The 20,416-nt window shown below is 56.6% G+C and overlaps 4 protein-coding genes across 4 annotated transcripts; all 4 read left to right on the top strand.

Moving 5' to 3' along the window:
• Nucleotides 1-1,063: 1,063 nt before the first annotated feature.
• Nucleotides 1,064-3,215, top strand: EsH8_III_001350 (uncharacterized protein; the record flags this gene model as incomplete). The annotated part of the gene is made up of 2 exons (XM_083263075.1): nucleotides 1,064-3,056; nucleotides 3,157-3,215. The coding sequence occupies 2 exons, from the start codon at nucleotides 1,064-1,066 to the stop codon at nucleotides 3,213-3,215; spliced, it is 2,052 nt and encodes a 683-aa protein (XP_083123562.1).
• A 6,320-nt stretch (nucleotides 3,216-9,535) lies between these two features.
• EsH8_III_001349 (kinase-like domain-containing protein) lies at nucleotides 9,536-10,825 on the top strand (the record flags this gene model as incomplete). The annotated part of the gene is made up of 4 exons (XM_083263074.1): nucleotides 9,536-9,547; nucleotides 9,722-10,283; nucleotides 10,346-10,759; nucleotides 10,809-10,825. 4 exons carry the CDS (start codon nucleotides 9,536-9,538, stop codon nucleotides 10,823-10,825), a joined length of 1,005 nt encoding a protein of 334 aa, XP_083123561.1.
• Nucleotides 10,826-13,388: 2,563 nt separating this feature from the next.
• On the top strand, nucleotides 13,389-14,978 carry EsH8_III_001348 (Endonuclease/exonuclease/phosphatase; the record flags this gene model as incomplete). Its single annotated transcript, XM_083263073.1, has 2 exons — nucleotides 13,389-13,570; nucleotides 13,637-14,978. 2 exons carry the CDS (start codon nucleotides 13,389-13,391, stop codon nucleotides 14,976-14,978), a joined length of 1,524 nt encoding a protein of 507 aa, XP_083123560.1.
• Nucleotides 14,979-18,546: 3,568 nt separating this feature from the next.
• On the top strand, nucleotides 18,547-19,895 carry EsH8_III_001347 (kinase-like domain-containing protein; the record flags this gene model as incomplete). The annotated part of the gene is made up of 3 exons (XM_083263072.1): nucleotides 18,547-18,787; nucleotides 18,871-19,504; nucleotides 19,568-19,895. The coding sequence occupies 3 exons, from the start codon at nucleotides 18,547-18,549 to the stop codon at nucleotides 19,893-19,895; spliced, it is 1,203 nt and encodes a 400-aa protein (XP_083123559.1).
• Nucleotides 19,896-20,416: the final 521 nt, after the last annotated feature.

Here is a 20,416-nt window from a genome sequence, read left to right as displayed (position 1 = left end):
ACGTGCAGCCCCTATCCCAGCCCAGAGGGTTGAATTCCAGATGCTCACTCAGCCAGCCAACAACGTTGTACATGAAATAAGACAAGCCTCCCCCCCCATTGCGGATTCTGGCACCTGCCTGCCTGGTGTTCCGCATTTGCCGCATTTGATAGTGAAGGACAACGACAGGAGGTGAAGGCCGCACCCAGTGGGGAGGACCCTGGCCAAGGGTTCGCGGTTCACCCCCTTCACCGTCCAGACCCTTTAGGCAGGGAGGGCTGTTCAGCTTGGAGGTTTAAGCTTGCCGCTAACGGCATTCGCAGCACGAACAAGAAAGACCAAAAGAACTAAACAGCCCGACGCATACAGGCCAATCACAGAGGCGGCCCATGACGGCATGTTTTCTGGCGATCGACACACCCCGTCGCCCGCCCTGCAAGGGCCCAAACCAGGCTTCCAGCAGGGCTTTTGTCGGGTGGGCAGCGTGGCAGGCAGCAGAATTACCGTATGTACAATGAAATTGGGCAGCGCGCGCAGCGCAACCGGACGGTGTGCTGTGGCGGACGGGAGGGAGGAAGAGGGGACACGGGGGGGACGAGGGGGGGGACCCTCGCCAACTGCACGCAACCGGGGGCCTAGACCTGAGGTCATTCGGCAGCACTAGGGGACTTTCAATGGCCCCATCAGGAATCCTTGGGCCCTTGGGATTGGGGGGATCAGCATGCCCTTGTCTCGTCGTCTGGCGCGCCCGCCACCACCCCCGGCCCTCGTGGCTGAGAGATGGCCAACAGCTCGTCCAGGGACTCGGTCGCCGGGCTAAGCCAAGAAGAGTAGAGGGCGCTGCGGCTGTGAATTGCGACGGGAGGCTAATATTGGCCTCTCTCTTGTTTTTTATTTTTTTAGGTCCTCTCCTGATCTTGTGTTCCCAGCGTTAGCTCGTCCTCCAAAACTTTCTTCCTCATCCTCCTCCTCCTCCTCCCAAGCACTCGAAGGGAGGTTCTTGTTTCGGGGACTTTGGAGAGAGAGAGAGAGAGATATTGGAAACCCGATCGAGGAAGCGAGGCGTGCGGACCGCATTCCGAAGATGGCAACCGGCCAAGGACCCCCGACTCAGCGACAGTATGCGCCCTATGCGCCGCAACAACAACAGTACTACGGCCAGCAGCAACCCGCGCCTCCCGAGCAGCAGCAGCAGCAGCAGTATCAACAACATCAACAATACCAGTACCAACAACCACAACAGCCGCAATACTACTACCCTCCCCAACAGCAACAATATGCCCCCCCGTCGCCACAACCATCCGTCATTTCTCCCCCGCCGCAGCAGCAGCAGTTCCTCGCCGAGCTAGACTCCACACCGGCACCGAACCCAAGACCGACGTCATCGTCCACCGCGCCCGCGCCGACTGCCGGCCAAGGCCAAGATGCCATCCCTCCCGGGCTCTTTGAGATGCACGCCGAGCCCATGACGGCCAAGCCCGACGACGCCAAACCCCAGGCCAAACCCCAAGGCACCGTCTCCGCGGCGTCCGCCGCTGCATCATCGTCGTCGTCGCCGCCGCCACCGCCAGAAGGCGACGCTCCCGCTCCGCAAAAGCTACCCGTCGTCCAGGCGAACCCTTGGGGCTTCTTCTTGCCAGACGACCTCCCCGAGCAGGCTGATTTGACCCCGCCCGTCAGGGATGGACCCGAGCACGACATGCTGTCGGTGAAGCCCTTGAAGATCGTGAAGACGGGCTCGCCCAAGCCAGAGCAGGGAGCCGCCGGGGATGTGCCAGAAACCGGAACCCAGGGGACCAGGCCTCCGAGCGGCGTCATGGAGGATGGCGACTTTCCCGGCGCGTCCCAGCTGACCCCGGCGCCGTTGAAGCTCTCCCATTCGCGGCCACCGGCTACCCATCAACCACCCGCACCGGCCCCGACCTCGCCCGCCACCGCGCCCGCCGCCGCGCCCGCTACACCCCAGCTACCGTATCCGGCAGACGGCCCAAGCATCCCCACGCCGGAGTCTCACCCCCAGCACGGGGCCCAGGCCGCCTTGCCGGTCCACCCCGGTCCCGCCGGTCATCCCCCCGGCGCGGCATCTCCAACGACCTTCGCTCCCTCGCCCGTCACGCCCCTACACACAGGCGTGGCGGCGGCACCGCAGCCGCAACATTCGCAAGCTCCCCCCCAGCAGATTTACGTCCAAGCTGCGCTACCCCCGACCCTGCCCGTGAGCTCCTACTTCCCGCAGCAGCCGTCCTACGCCCGCCCGGAGGCCGCCCAGCCGGGCCAGGATGCTCCGTCGTCGGGCCGCCACAACTCAGTGCCGTCGATTTCGAGCATCACGCAAGACGTATCCAAGATCACCTTACACCAGACGGGCCAGTCTTACGCATCCCCCCCTCCGTCCTACTCCCAGGCCATCTCCCAGGCACGCCCGTCAACAACATCACCCGCGCCCTCCCTGGCGCTCCAGTTCCACCCCCCGCCCCCTCCCCCCGCGCCTCTCTCACCGCACCCGACCGGCGTCCCGCTGCCCATGAGCCCCCCAATCTCGTCGCCGTACCCCTACTCGCCGTCGTCCATAGGCGCGGACAAACCAGGGCTCCCGCACCCGAGCCCGCCCATCCCGCAGCAATACATATACGGCCCCCAGGCCGCGCCCCCGATCCCGCAGCCGTCCTACGTCAACGGGCCCCAGCACTACCAACCCATCCCCCCGCCCCTTCCCCCTCGCACCTCGTCGTCCACGTCGGGGACGCCAAGCACGAGCTACGGATACCCGTCCCCCTACGGCCCGCCGCCGACGAGGCCCAACTACCACGCGCCCCCTCCAGCCCCGTCCAAGCCCGACTCGCGCCTCTTCAGCAGCGCGATGGCGCGGAAGCTGCTGAACAAGACGACCGAGCTCGTCGACCAGACCATCACGCCCTACCTCCAGGACCACCGCTACAGGCCGCCGTACAACCAGTGCCAAAGCCAGTACCAAAACCCGTACCCGTACCAGTACCAGCACCAGCACCCGAACCAGGGCCAGCAGGCCGTCGGGCCCCAGGGGCAGTATCCCCAGCAGGGATATGGCCCATCTCAACGTATGTGAATACCGCCTTGCATCCCGTGGTTGCCATGGTTTTCTTTTTCCTCTTCTTCTTCTCTTCTTCTTGGATGTACGACTAACAATGTACCCGTCAGCGACGTATGCGGCCCCGCAGGCTACCCGGGAGAACCCCAATATTCCTCGTCCTTCGTGAAGAGGGGTTCTTTCTCGATCGGGCCTGAAAAATGGGCACAGGTCGGAAGATAATTACATTTGGGGGAGTAAGCCACTGAACGTATGCCCGGTCTACCGTCGGGAGCACGCTGCAACAATGTGCAACGCTGCACTGTGCGGCTAATAAATCTATTTATGATATGAGCAACACTAAAGAGAACGAGAACGACCACGAGCACAAGAATGAGGGGGGGAGAGAGAGAGACAGAGCCAGAGAAGACTGCTGGTTCTAGCCATAGGACAGGGGCTGTTTCGGAAAACACTCGCGGGACTGGCTGAGATGCGCCCTTCGAGACAAAAGGAAGACTCCTGCGATAGCGTTCTAGGCCGGCGACCCAGTATCGCAGGCCACAGGCTCTATAGACCCTCAAAATGCCTATCAATAATGACGTGAGCAATAAATAGCCGTGATCGTCATGGTAACGATGAGGTAACTTGGGCATTTAATAACACATTATGGGAAACACGTATATAGTAGACGATATCAAATAAAAGGGCGAGCACGCTCGTGATCTTAGAGATGCCATCAGAAATCTGGCAGGCCTGGTCCATGCCACAGGTGTAAATTGACACGGCGGCCCTAACCTTGGCAAATACAGACTCGAATCAATTATTACCGATGATCACAAGATCTGGTTCTGTGAGCGTCTTCAGTCGCAGCATGCCCTATTCGTAAAACCCCTGTGGCAGCAGGCAGCACGAGAGCAGGGGAACTCCATGCCTGGCGGAACCGGGTTCGGAGTAGCTGACGGCGGGATAGATGTCAAGGTGAGTGAGTCCCCATGCAATTGCGCCAAGGCAGTTCGGACGGGGCAAAAGTGATCGAAAAACTTTTTTTTCTCTCCGTGTCGTGTGCCATGAAGTTCATCCCTATCTTCCGCCTGCAAGTGTGATCCGGGTAGGGTTATGAGTCAGTAATTTGCCATCGGTGATCGACGGATGGATGACGGATGTCAGATTTTTCTTGCCCCTCGAGACCTTATCCGGGCAACGAAGCGCAATGAGGTGGGTTGTTAATTAACGAAGCAGATCATTGAGCTGTGACGCGCGCTTGGTCACGGTCTCGTCAATCTGCGAGGTGGTGAGCGCAACGATGCCGTCCAAACGGACGAGAGAGCTTTGGTGTGTCGAAACGCATTCAACCGTCAAGGCCGGCCCAAACCCCCGGCCGGGATTCTACTAGCTCCGTTCTACCGGTGATCCGAAGGGGTATGGCATCGAATTGCGGCCCGGAGCATGAGGTGGGATGGTCCGATGGCGTTTCAAAGCTTCGACGTTAAACATGGGGTATGAGTGGTTTTTAGGCCGCCAAGACCTTTCATTTGTATCTTAAGGGGAGCCTCGACAGGCCAGCTCGACGGCTGCCAGGCAGCAGGTGCGGGCATAAGCCTGTAGTTGGTTCTTCAGGAGCGCGCCAGCCGCCGTCGTCTGATGAGCGCGGCCAAAATGCCTGGGTTCCCCAACCAATCTCGCGTATCTGCCTCAGGATAGGCTGCCGTGTCAGGTCGGACATATCCCGTCACGAAATCCAATGACATGCAGCCGAGCTCTTGTGACTTGAGCGTTCCAGTCAATTGCCTAGAAACAGGCAAGATCAGGCAACTCGCACACTCGGTGAGCGCTACGCCAAGCACCTCCCGAAGCTAAGGGGCAGCAGGCCAGCCGATCGAAGGGCGGTGATGGGTAGGTGGGTTCCATCCGTGCCGTTCAAGCTGCAGGTGGATTGGCCGAGGCGGGAAACCCGAAAGGGATCGGCGCTGGCCAGAAGCACATCGGCCTTGGGACTGAAGGAGTGAAAGGCATCCAGGGCTCTAGATTGCTTGGCTCTGCGGGGGTCCTGGAAGTGTCGGCAGCAGTTGACGTATCGTCAGGTGCACCTCGTCTCCCCTGACACTGCGTCTCCGGACATTTTTGAGCGTAGAAACCCACGAGAAGTGGAAGTTGTTGACCAGCAACAGGTGCTGATCAATATTTCGAAGCAATACCTATTGACGAGAACGACATGCCAGAGCCAACGCGCTGCATCTGGCTATGTTTGCAGATCCTGGTTGCCTCGGTGTTCGTTCGTCCCGGGACCCTAAAATAGCCTTGCAGAAGCTGGAATGACAGACTTTTGGAAATGGAAGAAACGTCGGTCTTTCGGCCGGGTGCGGACTAGACTTTTCGGTAGCTTGGGCAGCTCGTCGTCTCAAGTGGCCAAAAGACAAAGCGGAATAAACACCCGTTGGCTCGTGGAAGAACAAGTGACATTCCTGAACCGGTACTATGGAGACGGCGTGAAAGACCGCCTCTTGGCTTGGAAACGAACGGGCGGTACCAATGTATCAGATTTGGCCAAGGCGCACCGTAGCGCTGCCAACGGCGGTGAGCTTCCAGAATGCCGTGACCATTCATCTGCCGCTTCTCGAACGTCTTTAATTTAGGATGTCATTATGCATGTCAATGGAGCTGCCGCTTCCAGGGTTGGAGGTAAGCTTACTCAGAATTGACACTGGGGAATGAGAAGAGGCATTTTCGACATGTTCGGAGGCGGCCTCTTCAGCTCGTGTATGCTGATTGCCGCGCCTCATCTGCGAACGCTTACAACACGAGCGTCGTTATCACCGCCACCGACGACGTTCAGGTTGCGAAACATTGCCAGCCGAGCCGACGTGCTGGGTGGCTAGCTACAAGAACCCACCACATGCTGCCTCGAACGCTACATCTCATTGCAATTTATCCGAAGACAACCTGACCCTAGCTGAAGACTGATTGCTTTTCCTCATCGTCCGTCCTTTGGCCCTTTGATATCACTTGAGAATGCCAGTTGATGTGTCAGCCGAGTCGGGACCAGGGCGGGTCGGGGCAAGCGCTTCCATTCAGCAACAAGCACGGGGAACAGCTCCAGCGCAGGAGGCTAGGGATCGTTGTGTAAGGATTGGTGCCCAACCCCGAGACAAGTGGCTGAGCAGGGGTAGTCTGTTCGGACGCTTGAGTCGTGGGCATCGGTGAAGTAGTGAGCAAAATCCAGGTTTTTAGCTCCCACAAGCGGACCAAATCATGGTAAAGGAGACACCGAAGCGGGGAAGTGATGGCTTATTTGCTCGGACTGCTGGAGCTGTTTGTATCTTTTACTTGTCCGTCTTTCGGGCAGCCTAGGGCGACAGTGGATGACGTGGGAGTCGTCGAATTGCTTTCGTGGCGTTCGGCCTATCCCAAGCCACAGTCTGCTCCTCAGGCCTGGCCACAGTAAATAGGTAGGCAGAGTCAAAGTCGGAGATGGGATGCAATCCCCGATGGGCGGTTGCATTGCAGGCCTCTGGCTATGGTTTGTGCATCGCAGGGGGGGAGGGGAGTGTGGAGGGCGCAGGGAGAAATTCCCCTTATTGCCGCCCCTTGCGGGAGATCCTTTGCTGTTTTAAGGAGCGAGAGCCAAGGAGCTTTGGCAGTGGGAATTGACATCTCGGACGTCCAAAGGGCTGTTGCATGACGGATGCGGGCAGCATTGCACTGGCCTCAGCGTGGCCCTTCAAGTCGACAATTATGCCATGTTACGGCGCTCGGCAGGGCCGTCTTTTGCTCCTGCGGGGGTGGTACGGTCAGATAAACGAGCCCCCCTATTTGATACTGGAAATAGGCCGTTCTCTGTCATTGTCTTGGCCGTCGGTTTAGACTGAGGTCTCCTGACCATTAATCTAGATGTCGGGTTTCGTGGGGTTCGAGCGTCCAAGTTGCTAGAAAAAGGCTAAGAGCGGTGAGGCTCTCTCTGGCTGATGATTAGCGCACCCTGCCTTGGTGAGAACTGCATCACCTGAGGGGTTAGCATAAGAGCCATGGTAACTATGGCAATGTCGAATAATGAGGGGCCCGACATTGGTCCTGGATTGAATGCCAACTGCAGCTGGAAATTCGCATGACAGCGGGCCTGCACCCGTAAATTGGCAACATTCAGGGTTGATGTCACAGACGCAGACGTCAGGTTTTCTCAAGATGTCAATGTTGAGCTGCAAGGGCGCATGTGTGTTTTGCCATTTGCGGGCAGTCGTGTGGTTCCTGAAGATGTAGTTCGCGCCCTGCTGCTGCATGTACCCCAATGCACAGGGCGTGGCTGTCGTCGCCGTCGTCAGCTGCAAGTAATTGTTCGTGGGAGCTAAGTGTAAATTGGCAATTCGGTAGAGGACTCCAAGTATGCTAAATAAAGGACCGGCCGTTTTCAGAGAGCGTTCGTTTCCTGGAAGACTTGTCCGTAGCTGTAGGGAGCGCGTTGAAGCCGAGGACCATGTAGATAGATAGGCATGCAATATAACATTCAGGGTCCAATGTCCCGCAGTTGTCGGTGTCGCCCCTCTCGCATCATTCCGTGTCATTGACGCACCCGTAGCCGTGTCCATCTCGCGTTCGTTCCCTGGATTACACACGCTCGTCTTCCGGATCCAGCGATTTGAGACAGGGTTCCTGGTTTTCGGGGGGCCTCGCGGCGGTTTTCAGGCTCTGAAATACCCCCTTTGGAGCGGTGGAACAGTCGGTGGTGGACCGTGGGGACTCGGGCTGCCAAGGGCCCAATTGTCTTGTCCAGGTATTCCCGGCCGTTGTCCAGTGGAAGGGCGTTCATTGCATTGAATTGCGTGGCCAGTGCGGTGTTCCAATGTTAAGACGGCTCAGAATCAGAGCGACCTGGTCACCTTACTTTGCAGCTCGGTTGAGCGGTCGGGTTTGGAGTGCCGTGGCCGAAAGGCGGGTTGTATTATGTGTATGGCTTTTGGTGAAGCCGTACCTTGCTCGGGTTCCCTGCCTTTCTTTGACCGAAGCAAGGTACGGTAAGGTGACCGGGGCATCTGCGACACCAACGGGGGACGTTCAGGAGGCTGGCTGAGATCACAGACGATGGTGGAGGACGCCAGCAAGTGCATCGTGAAAAGCGACGAGCTAAGATTCGGGCCTAGGACGGTACGAGGAGGTCAATAGCAGGACAGGGCGGCGGAGGGAACGCCAAGGTACAGGAGGTACCGGCATTTCTTTGGTCGTTTGGTTCTTTGGTCGTTTGGTCCCTTGGTTCTTTGGTGTTGATTCCTGAGTTCGGTCCAGTCTGGTTGGGCAGTTGGTGGGCTAGAGTGCAAGGTAGAGTACTCCAGACACCAATGCCAGTCTCCGTACCGCCGTAGCCATCCGCAGCTGGAACGGCACGAAAAGGTACGTGCTTGTGTGGGCAAAAAAGGCGTGCGAGGACGGGTATCTGTCCCTGTCACACACCGGACATCTGACGAAGGAGTACTGCGTAGAATATCCGTACGGATACCTTGGCTTGCACCTACCTACCAACTCGCTACGCTACCCTACCCGCCTTGCCTTGCTCCTGCCTCAAAGCCCAGCCCAGCCCAGCCCGGACCACCTCTCACCCACTCCGTGTCCATTCAGCGCCTGTCCGCCCCAGTGGTCCGCCGCCCGCTGCCCGCCGCCAGCCCTCCTTCTTGCCTTTTCGCCTCCACTTTTGGGCTCCCATCCCATTAAGGTACCCTTTTCCCTTCCTCCTTCCCTCTCCTTCTCGCTCTTCCCTTCTTCACCCCACGATCTCTTTCGAGCCCTTGATTGCAACGGCACCGTCCTGTCCCAGCCTCTTTGGACAAGGCTCTTTGGGAGATATTTCTGCTTCCGTCAGCATCAATCTACCAATTCCCCATTCATCGCCCTTCCGTCTCGATACCGGTCCCTCTGGTCATCCACTTCCCATCTCGACTCCCGCGAGCCAGATTCATCGGTCGGCCTCTTTCGTCACAGGTACCATCTAACCACCACCGCACCCTCTAGCCACGGCACGCCCTCCACCGCTTCCGATCCCAAACACACCCAGACATCCGACTGGTAAGACGTCTTCTTTCTCTCCCTCGCTCTCCATGTTTTCCACAATGCTAGCTTGCTTTGCTTTGCCCTCTCGACAATCCTTCCGTTCTCGGATCCCGCTGCTTGGGGATATCCATTATCCGTCTGCCCACACTAGCATTGGGCTGACCGTGGGCTTGCTGGTGGATCCGAGCTTTGCCTCATTCAATCTTCTTCTCTTTCAAGGCCTCGACCTCCACTCTCCACTCTTCAAACTCACACTTCCATCTTCCAACATTCGTCCCTGCATTTCCATCACCCCAACGTCACTCCTCGAAAAACCTTGACATTGTTTCATGCATCGTTACTAATCTCCTCTCAGCCATTTCACAGCCTCGCTGTCGACTGGTTCGTTAATCTGTCGATCGACACCACCCAAACTACCACCACACTCACGTCTGCATCCTTCCTCTGGAAAGGAGCAGTCTCACATCATCAGCAAAGATGACTACAATGGTGAGTGATGGCATCGGCAGGATAACATGGATCGAGTTGTGGCCTGGAGGGATGGTGAAGTCCCCGTCGCGGTTCGCCGTGATGGTGGACTAACCAACTCAACCCAACAGCCCCCAAGACCATGTTACTCTCTGCCCAACGTGCTTGGCCGCTCATGGCTAATACACACAGCAGGATCTCCGCGTCGGTAATAAGTACCGCATCGGCCGAAAGATTGGTTCCGGCTCCTTCGGTGACATTTACCTGGGCACCAACATCATCTCCGGTGAGGAAATCGCCATCAAGCTTGAGAGCGTCAAGGCCAAGCACCCCCAGTTGGAGTATGAGGCCAGAGTCTACAAGTCGCTTGCCGGCGGCGTTGGTATTCCCTTCGTTCGTTGGTTCGGCACCGAGTGCGACTACAACGCCATGGTTCTCGATCTCCTTGGCCCCAGTCTGGAGGACCTCTTCAACTTCTGCAACCGAAAGTTCTCCCTCAAGACCGTTCTGCTGCTTGCCGACCAGTTGATTTCTCGCATCGAGTACATTCACGCTAAGTCGTTCATTCACCGTGATATTAAGCCCGACAACTTCCTTATGGGCATCGGTAAGCGTGGAAACCAGGTCAACGTTATCGACTTTGGTTTGGCCAAGAAGTACCGTGACCCCAAGACGCACTTCCACATCCCTTACAGAGAAAACAAGAACCTTACCGGAACGGCTCGATACGCCTCCATCAACACCCACTTGGGTGTCGGTATGTTGATTTCGCTCGCTAGCCCGCATCCCCCTGGCCCATGGCCGCTGACATCTCCGCAGAACAATCCCGTCGTGACGACATGGAGTCCCTCGGTTATGTGATGCTTTACTTCTGCCGTGGATCCCTCCCCTGGCAGGGACTGAAGGCCGCTACCAAGAAGCAGAAGTACGACCGAATCATGGAGAAGAAGATGACCACCCCGACCGAGGTCCTTTGCCGCGGCTTCCCTAACGAGTTCGCCATCTACCTTAACTACACCCGCTCCCTCCGATTCGACGACAAGCCCGATTACAGCTACCTCCGCAAGATCTTCCGTGATCTGTTCGTCCGCGAAGGCTTCCAGTACGACTACGTCTTCGACTGGACCGTTTACAAGTATCAGAAGAATGCTCAGGCCATTGCTCAGGCCGCAGGAGCCACTCAGGAGGAGGACGAAAAGGCGCGGGCATCTCGCACGAATGCCGCTACTGCTGGTCAGCCGACCCCTCAGCCTGGCGCTAATAAGCCTAACGCCCTTCCCAGCTCGCGCCGCAAAGTGATTGAACGAGGATCTGGTGCTGGTGTTGACACCCCGGATACCAACCGTGTTGTCGGTGGAAGCGACAGGATGTGAGTGTTTTCCCCAATCCAGCCCCGATATTATTCCAGACCTTGGGCGTCAGCTTCCCAAGGTGTCCCTTGACGCAAAGTCAGACTGCTGGACAGAGAACCGTTGCTGACAAAAGCATGCTGACCTAGTGGACGATGATCTAGTTTGCGCTCAGCTACGAAAGGCGCTAGTCCGACATATGGCTCGAATTCCTATCTGCCAAAGTGAATATGAACTTCGGCAGCCATGTGCATCTGTCCAACACGTGGGAGTATGATTAGACCGGCTTACTGGCTTCATATCCTCCGTGGCATAGCTTCCAGGCATCACGATTGGTACGGGTTCTGCTCACCAGCAGGGTCTCTTTGATGATACGCTTTGCCACGCGAACCGGTCGCATCTCTTTACGCATTCTCAACTTCGTTCTTCGACATATTTGGGTTGATTTCTCCGAACGGCTCGGTTCTTTCATGACGGGATAACATTTTTCGAGGCTTGTGGCAGTTTGTTCTGCCGAGGCACTCGGGGTATGTTTCCATGGCAGGAAGAACTCGAACGGCACGTCCGGTACCTAATTTCTTTGAGGTGCCGTCGAGCCGGTCCGCGAGAACTTCCCCACCCCAACTTGAGTGCCCTGGTTTCTTACCTTGCACCTGGTCGATGCGTCAGAGTTGCGTTTCCACCGACGGTCATTTCCTTTTTCTGTTTCTTTAGTTTCCTACTCCTTTTTACTTCTGGTCACGCGCACTACGAGTTGATTTCTATTCGATGGCTTCGCACTTGGTCACTCACGCGTCGAGGCCCGCTTCTGGGGAGGTAGTTACGGTGAGGGGTCGACAGTGAGAGGTACACTTTATGCGATGCATTGCAGGCCGTGGGCGCAGTCAGACAAGCCAAATGACTCGGCATCGAGTCGCAGACGACTACTTACGGCATCGGTACGACGCACGCAGAGCTAATGAGGAAGAGTGGTGTGGTCTGTTTCCTTGACATTTGGTCCTTTTTTCGGTTGGTTGGGAAATCATTACTTCGACATTTGCACACAGAGGACATCAAGCTCGGTTGAACGACGACCGTAGCTTTGAGGTTCGGCAACTACCAATAGCTCTTGGGAGTGGTCTAGCATAGTCCTTGGGAGTCAGCCGGCTTCACACGGCCGCCTATTTGGCTGGTGTGAACGGTTGTTCTGTCCAAGGACACTGGCGCTTGGACTCTCAACACTGCGCCTTCATCATCCAGAGACCTTAATTGGTCTGGCAAGCTTTCAGTTGGTGGAGGCGGAGCAAGGGTAGTTGTGGATATGTCGACAGGATGCATCAGAACCAACCAAAATACGCATGGTAGTTTCTCAATTTAACATTGTCGCGCGGTAATACATGTCTCCCAACCTTTGCATTCTGTGATATGCAGGCGATGAAGCCGATGAATTAGTACTTGAGTATCGCCCGTGGATTGATTGCACCGTCGGGAAGCTTCGCCCAGTGAGCCCAACAAGGAGATCCCCGCCTTTGACAGCAATGGCGGTGTGACTAGCCGTGTCCTAGGCTAATGTGAATAGCGCCTTCGGCAGGAGAAGGATTACATTGGCAGATCGGAGAATGCGCAAAACAGAAGAAGCCCAGGACTTGATACCAGCACCAAAGTGGTATGGTCGTTATTTGGAGGCTGTACAGGTCAGCTGCAGCCTCGCCTGATGCAGGCACTCCAGGGACATCTAGGACCAGCTGACTCAACGGGAAAGCAGGCACGGGAGAAAGCTCCCCTTCCCTGTCTGTGGATTTCCAGTCGTCAAGTGGAAAGTATATGTATATACCGTCGCCGCTGATCCATTTGGTAAGGCGAGATGTTGGCTTTTTAGCTTCCATCATCACCCACATTTATCAACTCCACGTGAAGTAGCAAGTCGAACCCCGCTCGTCACAGCAACACCAACAGACAGCTACGTTAATATCATTTGGACAGTCCGGCCCACTCCATCTTTACATCATCCCATTTCTCCATATTTCAGAGCGTGTAAGAGCGAGCACGTGTTGGAAAAAGAAACCCAAGATAAAAAGGGCGCAGAAGGGGGAAAGAGAAACGATAAAATAGGGAAAAAGCTTGGTGCCCAACTCTCGGCATCGTTCGCGGGCTTAGCTGCTTAGTGTGTGTGCGTGTGAGTGTGGCTGTATTGCACTTACCAGTACTTCGTGGGCAACGTGAGACGCTTCCAACCTTACCATCTACACCCTCTTGGCCAGAAATCGGACGTTCTACAAACTAGGTACGCTTTTCCCTTCTGTCACATCATCTTCCTCCTATTTTGTAGTCCCTCACGGTCTGCCATCCGACTCCCCCTCCCCCGGGCATCCAAGGTGCAATAAGCTCAGGGAACCGCACGAAGAGAGGGGCAGCAGAGCTGACTAAAAAAATTAAAAGAGGGCGGCAACAGCAGCATAGCCAAGGATTCCCCCCATCGCAGCGCCAAAACCCCCGACCAGTCGTTATCGGCGTTTATCACCTCCGACATTCTAATGGCGACCCTTGTCGACGTCAACTCCACCACGCCCACCGACAAGATGGCTCCCTCGACGCTCGACCTGTTCATGCTGACGTTTAATTGCGCCAAGAACTTTATCAACGTCGGCGCCTTTGCCTCACATCTGAATACCGCGTTCAAGCAAAATGACGCCGCCCTCCCAGAGGTTGTTGTCTTGTGAGTTGCCCGTCGTGGACTTTTGGCTCTGGAAGCCTTGACGGCATTGCTGACGTATTTGGCCAGCTCTCTCCAGGAAGTCGCTCCGCTGTCGTACTCGTTCATTGGCGGCTACTTCCTCAGCCCGTATCTTGCCCGTTTCGAAGAGGCCCTGAACCTCGCCGCAAGTAGATACACCAACGGATACACCTCGAACGACGGCAGCAGCGATGGCGATGACGACACGATCTCGGTCAAGCCGACCGTTCCTACACCCGTGCGGCCCTATACCCTGGTGCGGGCTCGCAATGTTGGCATGACCTCCATTATGCTCTTTGCGCGAAACCCGGAGGCGATTCTGCGAGTGCAAGAGGCCGAGGTGGGCTTTGGCGCTGCGGAAATGGGCAACAAGGGCGCCGTGGCCCTCCGAGTCTTGTACGAAGGGAAGTCGACAGGCGGTGAGAAGAAGGAGACTGAGTTGACCTTTGTGGCCACCCATCTCGCGGCCATGGAGTGGAATCTCCCCCGAAGAAACGCCAACTGGGCAGCCATCATGCGTGGCCTCACATTTGAGAACCCGGAGGACCTTCTAAACCCCAAGAAGAAGCCCAACACGGCTGCGGAGGGAGACGCCCAGGCAGACGGGGCCGGCGACGAGGGCGTGCATCTACTGCACGACGAGCACCATGCACAGACCCTTGCCCTCCAAGAACGGCTGCAGGACATCTCCGTCTTCAAGCCAAGCTCCTACCTCTTTGTCGGCGGCGACCTCAACTACCGCATCTCTACGACGAGTCCGCCACCAGCGGCAACGTTTCCCAGCCTCGACCCCGACAGCGAACACCACTACTCCCGCTTCTTTGTGTTGGATCAACTGACACGAGAGCGCCAGGCTGGGCGGACGCTGCACGGCCTTAGCGAGGCGGATGTCAAGTTCCCACCGACTTACAAGTATAACGTTTTGCCCGTAGACGATACCCGCCTCAAGGTCGACGGAGTGGAGGACGTCCCGTGGGTATTCGCCCCGCACCGCTACCCCGGCTGGACGGACCGAATCCTGTTCCTCGACGTCCCTTCATGGTCCAAGGCGGAAGCCCAAAAGGTCGACGTCAAGACCTACGACGCGATGCCGGTGGTGCGAAGCTCGGATCACAGGGCCGTGTATTTCCGGGCCGCGGTGCCGCTGCTGAGCGGGGATGAGCTAGCCCGGCCGTCATCGGAAGACTCGGCGGCCAATGCGATGGACCCACGCATTGTCCTGCCGGTGGCCATCGACCCCGAGGCCTGGGAAAGACGGGCGGCGGCGCGGCGGAAGGAGGTTTTTGTCGGCTGGAGCATGTTCCTGTGGTCTACCAAACAAGGGGCGCTGGTGCTGGCCACGTTGTTGGCCGTGGGCGCAGGCGCTTGGTGGCTAATCCAAGGAGTATGAGGAAGTTGGAAAAGAAAAGGGGGCGACTCGTGACAGAGATGGATACCCTGGCATTCGGTTTGAGGGGGCAAGTGGCAATGGCGGACGGGGAAGACGAGGACAATATTGACAAGAGCGAAACATTGATTTAAGTCAGACAGAGAGATCGCGGACTTAGACGAATCTAGAATCCAACCTAAGAGTTCACGTTCGTAAATGCGAGGGTGCTGTCTACATCACCAGAGGGTGGTGGCAGCGAATCATGGCTAAACCAGAGAGGGCTAACAAAGCCCAACATAACTGACGCCTGGGCGGCGGTTCACCAAGACGGATATATCTCGCAGACCGGATCGGAAGGGATCAGCCTCTTCTGCTGCTTAACAAGCTTCCCGTGCATGTTCGGGTGAACAGCGGGTGTACTACTATCTCCGGATGACGCGGGGGAGCGAGTCAAGCGGTTTCTGGAGGAGTCGTCATATCGGGCCATGCGATTTCCAGGCCCGCCGGGTTGATTGGCACAAGGGTAAAAACTTTTTTTTTTAATAAAAAAAAATTGCCAGATCGAGTCGATCCAGTGCAGGACCAAGACCTCTTGGGAATCGAGTGAGGGTTTCCGGGTGCCGGTCTGACCTGTTTTGTTGCAAAGTTGTTCCACGGAGGGGGGTATTGTAGCCACGCGTCTTCGTTTGTTGAAGAAGCCATGGAGAATCTGTTTTAGCACACGGACTATAGTCCGGTGCTTGGCATCTCGTAACGCTTGACAAATGCTACGGTTATTCCGGGGTTGAATCGAGATGTCCTTAGTTGACAGATGACATTGGAGTTAAATAGCTGGCTCGGCTCGTTTAGGCTATACGTGAAGTGTTTGTGAATCCGATAGGGGTGGGAACTACGCAGAAAATAGGCATGGGCCCGGAGATGAGTGAAAGCCATCACCAAGCCTTTCCACATGGCCTGGGTAATCTTAACCGGAATGGACAACCGTTGACGAGCTTCAAAGAAGCCGAAACGTCCCAGGCTTAGTTAGGGAGACAGAGGCACCGCGATCCTTGGAATGGGGGGACAGGGCGTATTACCAAGTACCTCGACAATGAACATCTTCATCATCCGGTTGGGGGCTGAAATGAGATCCCGGGGTCCTGGACAAGAGAGAAATGCCGGCCGGGGAGAAGTCCAAAACTGGGAAGATGTAGCGAACGGGCTTGTTGGGGGCTGAAGTGACATAACTGCCAGCCCCTCGCCGCAGCAACCAGGCATGGGCACGACTCATGTAAAGGAGGAAGGACCCAAGCCAAGCTGTACCACGCTGACAGAGGACCGAGTTCCCCTTTGCTTGAATCTGGCGGCCCGATTGCTGGGAATGATATCCGTAAGGTGGCCTGGTCTTTGCAGTGGCTTTTCCGAGGTATGTAAATCATGGATGCGATTCTATGGTGCCCCTTCTAACTCGGCCATGATGAGAGAATGGGAATTTTGCGGAGATGAAACTCTGTTTGGCACAGGGAGCAAAGCGAGTACACCACGCAGAGTGACCAGTCAGCTGGCTTTCCGAGATGGCTCGGGTTGCGAAGTACCAAAAAATAAAATAAGAATAAAAGCATGTCTTGTTGATGCCTTCGTCGGTCCCCTCAGTGAGCGCGGGAGGAGGGGTGGATGCGAGGTGGGATGGATCGAGTCTGTGTGGTTCATGTTGCGTCATAACGGCCGATAAGAGTCGCTTGCATGCAAGGCGTATCACTGATCAGGCCCTTTCCCTCCCCGCGGGACCGGGTGCCGCATGGCCTGGGCGAGATCTGGCAGACGAGGGCGCCCTGTGCGAAACTGAATGTCTTGGATATGTCCAAGGCTTCGGGGGGGCAACAACGGCTGATTCAACTGCAACGCCTCGCTCTGGAGTAGCGTTGCGTTCGTTGTCTCTGCCCGTGTTGTCCATTTGGCCTTACCGTCTTTTTGGTTGCTTTAGATCGGCCGTCCAACGTCCGGGGGCCCCGTCGGGACCACTTTTCTTTTGCGTTGGCTGCGTTTACTAAAGAGGGCAACGCATTACTACTACATAGTATAGATAGGTACACCGCTGCCGCAGACTTGGACCGATGGCGGATGGCCATCGTGGGTGCGTTATCCGAGGGGACCACGGTGAGAAGAAGGACGGGACCAACACGAAGTCAGGAGACGGGCCGGCGCAGTTCGGACCACGTGTAGATGCGGTGGCAAGTGTCCCGTCTCCTTTTCCTTTCCGCAGCGGTGCGGCTTATGGGCATACGAATTATGAAATTGCTGGTAGTCCTTGCGCGCATCATGGTTTCGGAGATTTCTTCAAAAGTGGGAAGAGGCAACGGGGGGAAACCAGACGGACGGGAGTGGGCGACATGGGATTGAGAGGGTGAAGCGAGGCGCTCGAGAGAGTTGCTGCAAGTCGTCGGAGCCCAGGCCTCGCTCAACAGGGGGCGGCGGAGCTCCCTTCGTCTGAGGCTGGCGGGGAGACCGTAGCAATAATAGGCTGAGACTCCCGGGTCATATTGAAGTGTGATGAACAAAGCGAAAGGGCTGGTCGGTGCTGTTGACGAACGTTGCAGAAAAAAAAGAAAAAGGGCGAACGGGTCGTAGAGAAAGGGGGAGTGACGGACAGCCTCCGTGGCTGAGGGTCCCAGGGGGTTTTCCCAGACAGAAGGGCTGTGGAGGGAATTTGAAAAGATGTATGGCATTGAAGAAGCGCCCCCCCGGATTTCCACCAACTGGACATGACGCTATACCCAAAGAGGCAACTTTCTGTCGGCGTGCCCGCAAGTTTGCGCTGCTGCTACACGCCGCACCCGCTGCAAGTTTTCCAGTGAAGTTACTTCGGCCCGTAGTGCACACTACGTGGTGCAGTTGCCCCATCTGAGAGAGGGAAGATGTACCATGTACCGTAGGTAGCGCAACTGTTGCCGGGCTAGATTGGACAGGCTGCGAGAAGTAGGCAGAGATCCGTTCCCCATCCCATTTTGGGCCGGGAACCCCCATGTTGTCGGGTGCGAAAAGCCCACGCTTGCCTGTCAATGTGTCTGCCCCTCCCCTCCTGGTCAGCCCCATCGATGCTCCCACCTTGTGTAGTGTAGCTGGTATGCGCTGGCTTTCGTCATTGCCACGGCCCTTTCATCTGAAGGTTTCCCCGTCCTCCTGGAAAGATCCAAGTCGAAGGGGGGCGCGCTCTCAGTCCGAGAAGAACGATATCATTCCACGCCCGTACTAAGCACACTACCAACACCGAGGACGCTATTCAAGGAACGACACCAAGAAAAAGCGGTGCCTCCCACCTGTCCCGAACCACTTCAATTCCCCAGACCCAGACGAGGAACCGACTCGATCCGAACCGGCCCCCTTTCCCACCACCCTCTCTCCCATTGACCACTGACGAGACCCAACCGACACACCTACCTCGACCAACCCGTCATACCTGTGGTGTGTGTACCTTACCTACCTCACCTGCCTCACCTCCGACGCCCATCCCTTCGCCTCGTGATGGACGTCGCCCTGCCAAGCTGAACGACAGACAATCGAACAATCCCTTACACGCCCGACCCGACCCGGACCCTCTGACCCTTCCTTTATGACTGGAATCTCGGCCATCAACCAAAAACTGCACAACATGGCCGCAACCGTTGCGCATGCGAACCCCGTACCAAACCAGGTCGGCGGAGGAGGCCTGTCCAGGATGATGGGCGGCGGCAGTAGTAACGGCCATGCCCAGGCGCAACACCACGCCGATGCTGGAGCTGGAGCCGGGCCCATTGCGACTCGCACCAGACTGACGCCCCAAGACTTTCGGGTTGTGAGGACACTCGGCACTGGTTCGTCTGCCCTTGCTGTTTTGCGCACACCAAGCGTTATCGTGTCTCGTTTGCTGACCATTGTTGTGATTTGCGCTCTGCAGGTACCTTTGCCCGGGTTTGCCTCGTACGGCCGGCCAATGCGACCGAGGAGGAGCGGGACACAGTCTTTGCTCTCAAGATCTTGCGGAAAACAGAGGTCATCAAGCTCAAGCAGATTGACCACGTCCGACACGAGCGGCATATCCTCGGCGACGTTGCCGGCCATCCCTTCATCACGACTCTCATCACTTCTTTCGCCGACCGCGACCACCTGTACATGCTACTAGACTACGTCCCCGGCGGCGAGCTCTTTAGCTATCTGCGCAAGTTTCGGCGTTTCGAGGAGCCGACAGCGCGCTTCTATGCCGCAGAGATTGTCTTGGTCCTCGAATACCTGCACGAGCAGCAGGGGAGGGTCGCATATCGAGATCTCAAGCCCGAAAACCTCTTGTTGGACCAGGACGGGCACATCAAACTGGTGGACTTTGGCTTCGCAAAGAGGCTAAGCAACAGCGCAGGCCAACCCACCGAGACGTATACCCTCTGCGGCACCCCCGAGTACCTCGCCCCGGAAGTGATCCATAACAAGGGTCACACGACGGCGGTGGATTGGTGGGCGCTGGGCATCTTGATTTACGAATTCCTGACTGGATACCCACCATTCTGGCACCAGAACCCCATCGAAATCTACAAACAGTAAGTTGATGACTGGGCCGGGAAGCCGGCTGTTTTGCCACGGCTGCTGACACATTCGCGCAGAATTGTCGAGAAGCCCGTCATGTTCCCGCACGATCCGCCAGTGTCGGCCGAGGCGCAAGACTTGATTAGATCCTTTTGCACGGTGGACCGATCCCGGCGACTGGGCAACATCAGCGGAGGAGCCGCCAAAGTCAAAGAACACCCCTTCTTCAAGGGCGTCAACTGGGACGACATGTACAACCGGCGATCACGGGGCCCCATCATTCCACCGATCCGGTATCCCGGAGATGCGCAATGCTTCGATATCTACCCCGAGGACGACGGCAAGCGGGAAACGTACACGGACGAAATGGTACAAAAGTACGACCACTACTTCAAGGACTTTTGACGATGTTCCAAGAGGGATCTGTATGAATCATGCGCTAGGAGTTCTTTTGCTCAGAGACGTTGGTCTCTGTATTTTCATTTCACACCATTTATGATATTCCAACATGTAACTGTACTGGATGCGATTCTGAAGCGAGGTTGGATAGGAGGAAGACGCATCAGAGACCATGGGTCGAGCTTGGACACCCGATGGGAAAGCTAGCTCTCAGGCTTTGGGCGGAGGGGAGATGCGCGAAAGGGAATAGGGGATATTCTGCTGGTCAAAACCCTGGATAAGCACTGCTGGGGGATTATTAGGTATGGCGTTGCATCGGCGTTGATAAATGATGTCTACATAGGGGATTGACCAGGAGCCTGAGCCTGGTCTCCTGAAGAATAGGAGAAATCAAGGAACAGAAGAGAAGCCTCCCAACATGCAGAGCAGTGCTGTACAGCCGCGCCTGATGTTTTGTGTTGTACCAACGCCATATGCAAGGCGCCGCCAGTCTGTGCAACGAAGCCACAGAACAATACGGCGTGGGT

This window comes from Colletotrichum jinshuiense, chromosome 3 (genome assembly GCF_051148585.1).
Source record: "Colletotrichum jinshuiense chromosome 3, complete sequence".
In the NCBI taxonomy this organism is placed as follows: Eukaryota; Fungi; Ascomycota; class Sordariomycetes; order Glomerellales; family Glomerellaceae; genus Colletotrichum; species Colletotrichum jinshuiense.
The sequence above is the reverse complement of the archived record's forward strand: the minus strand, read 5'-3'. Positions and strand labels throughout refer to the sequence as shown.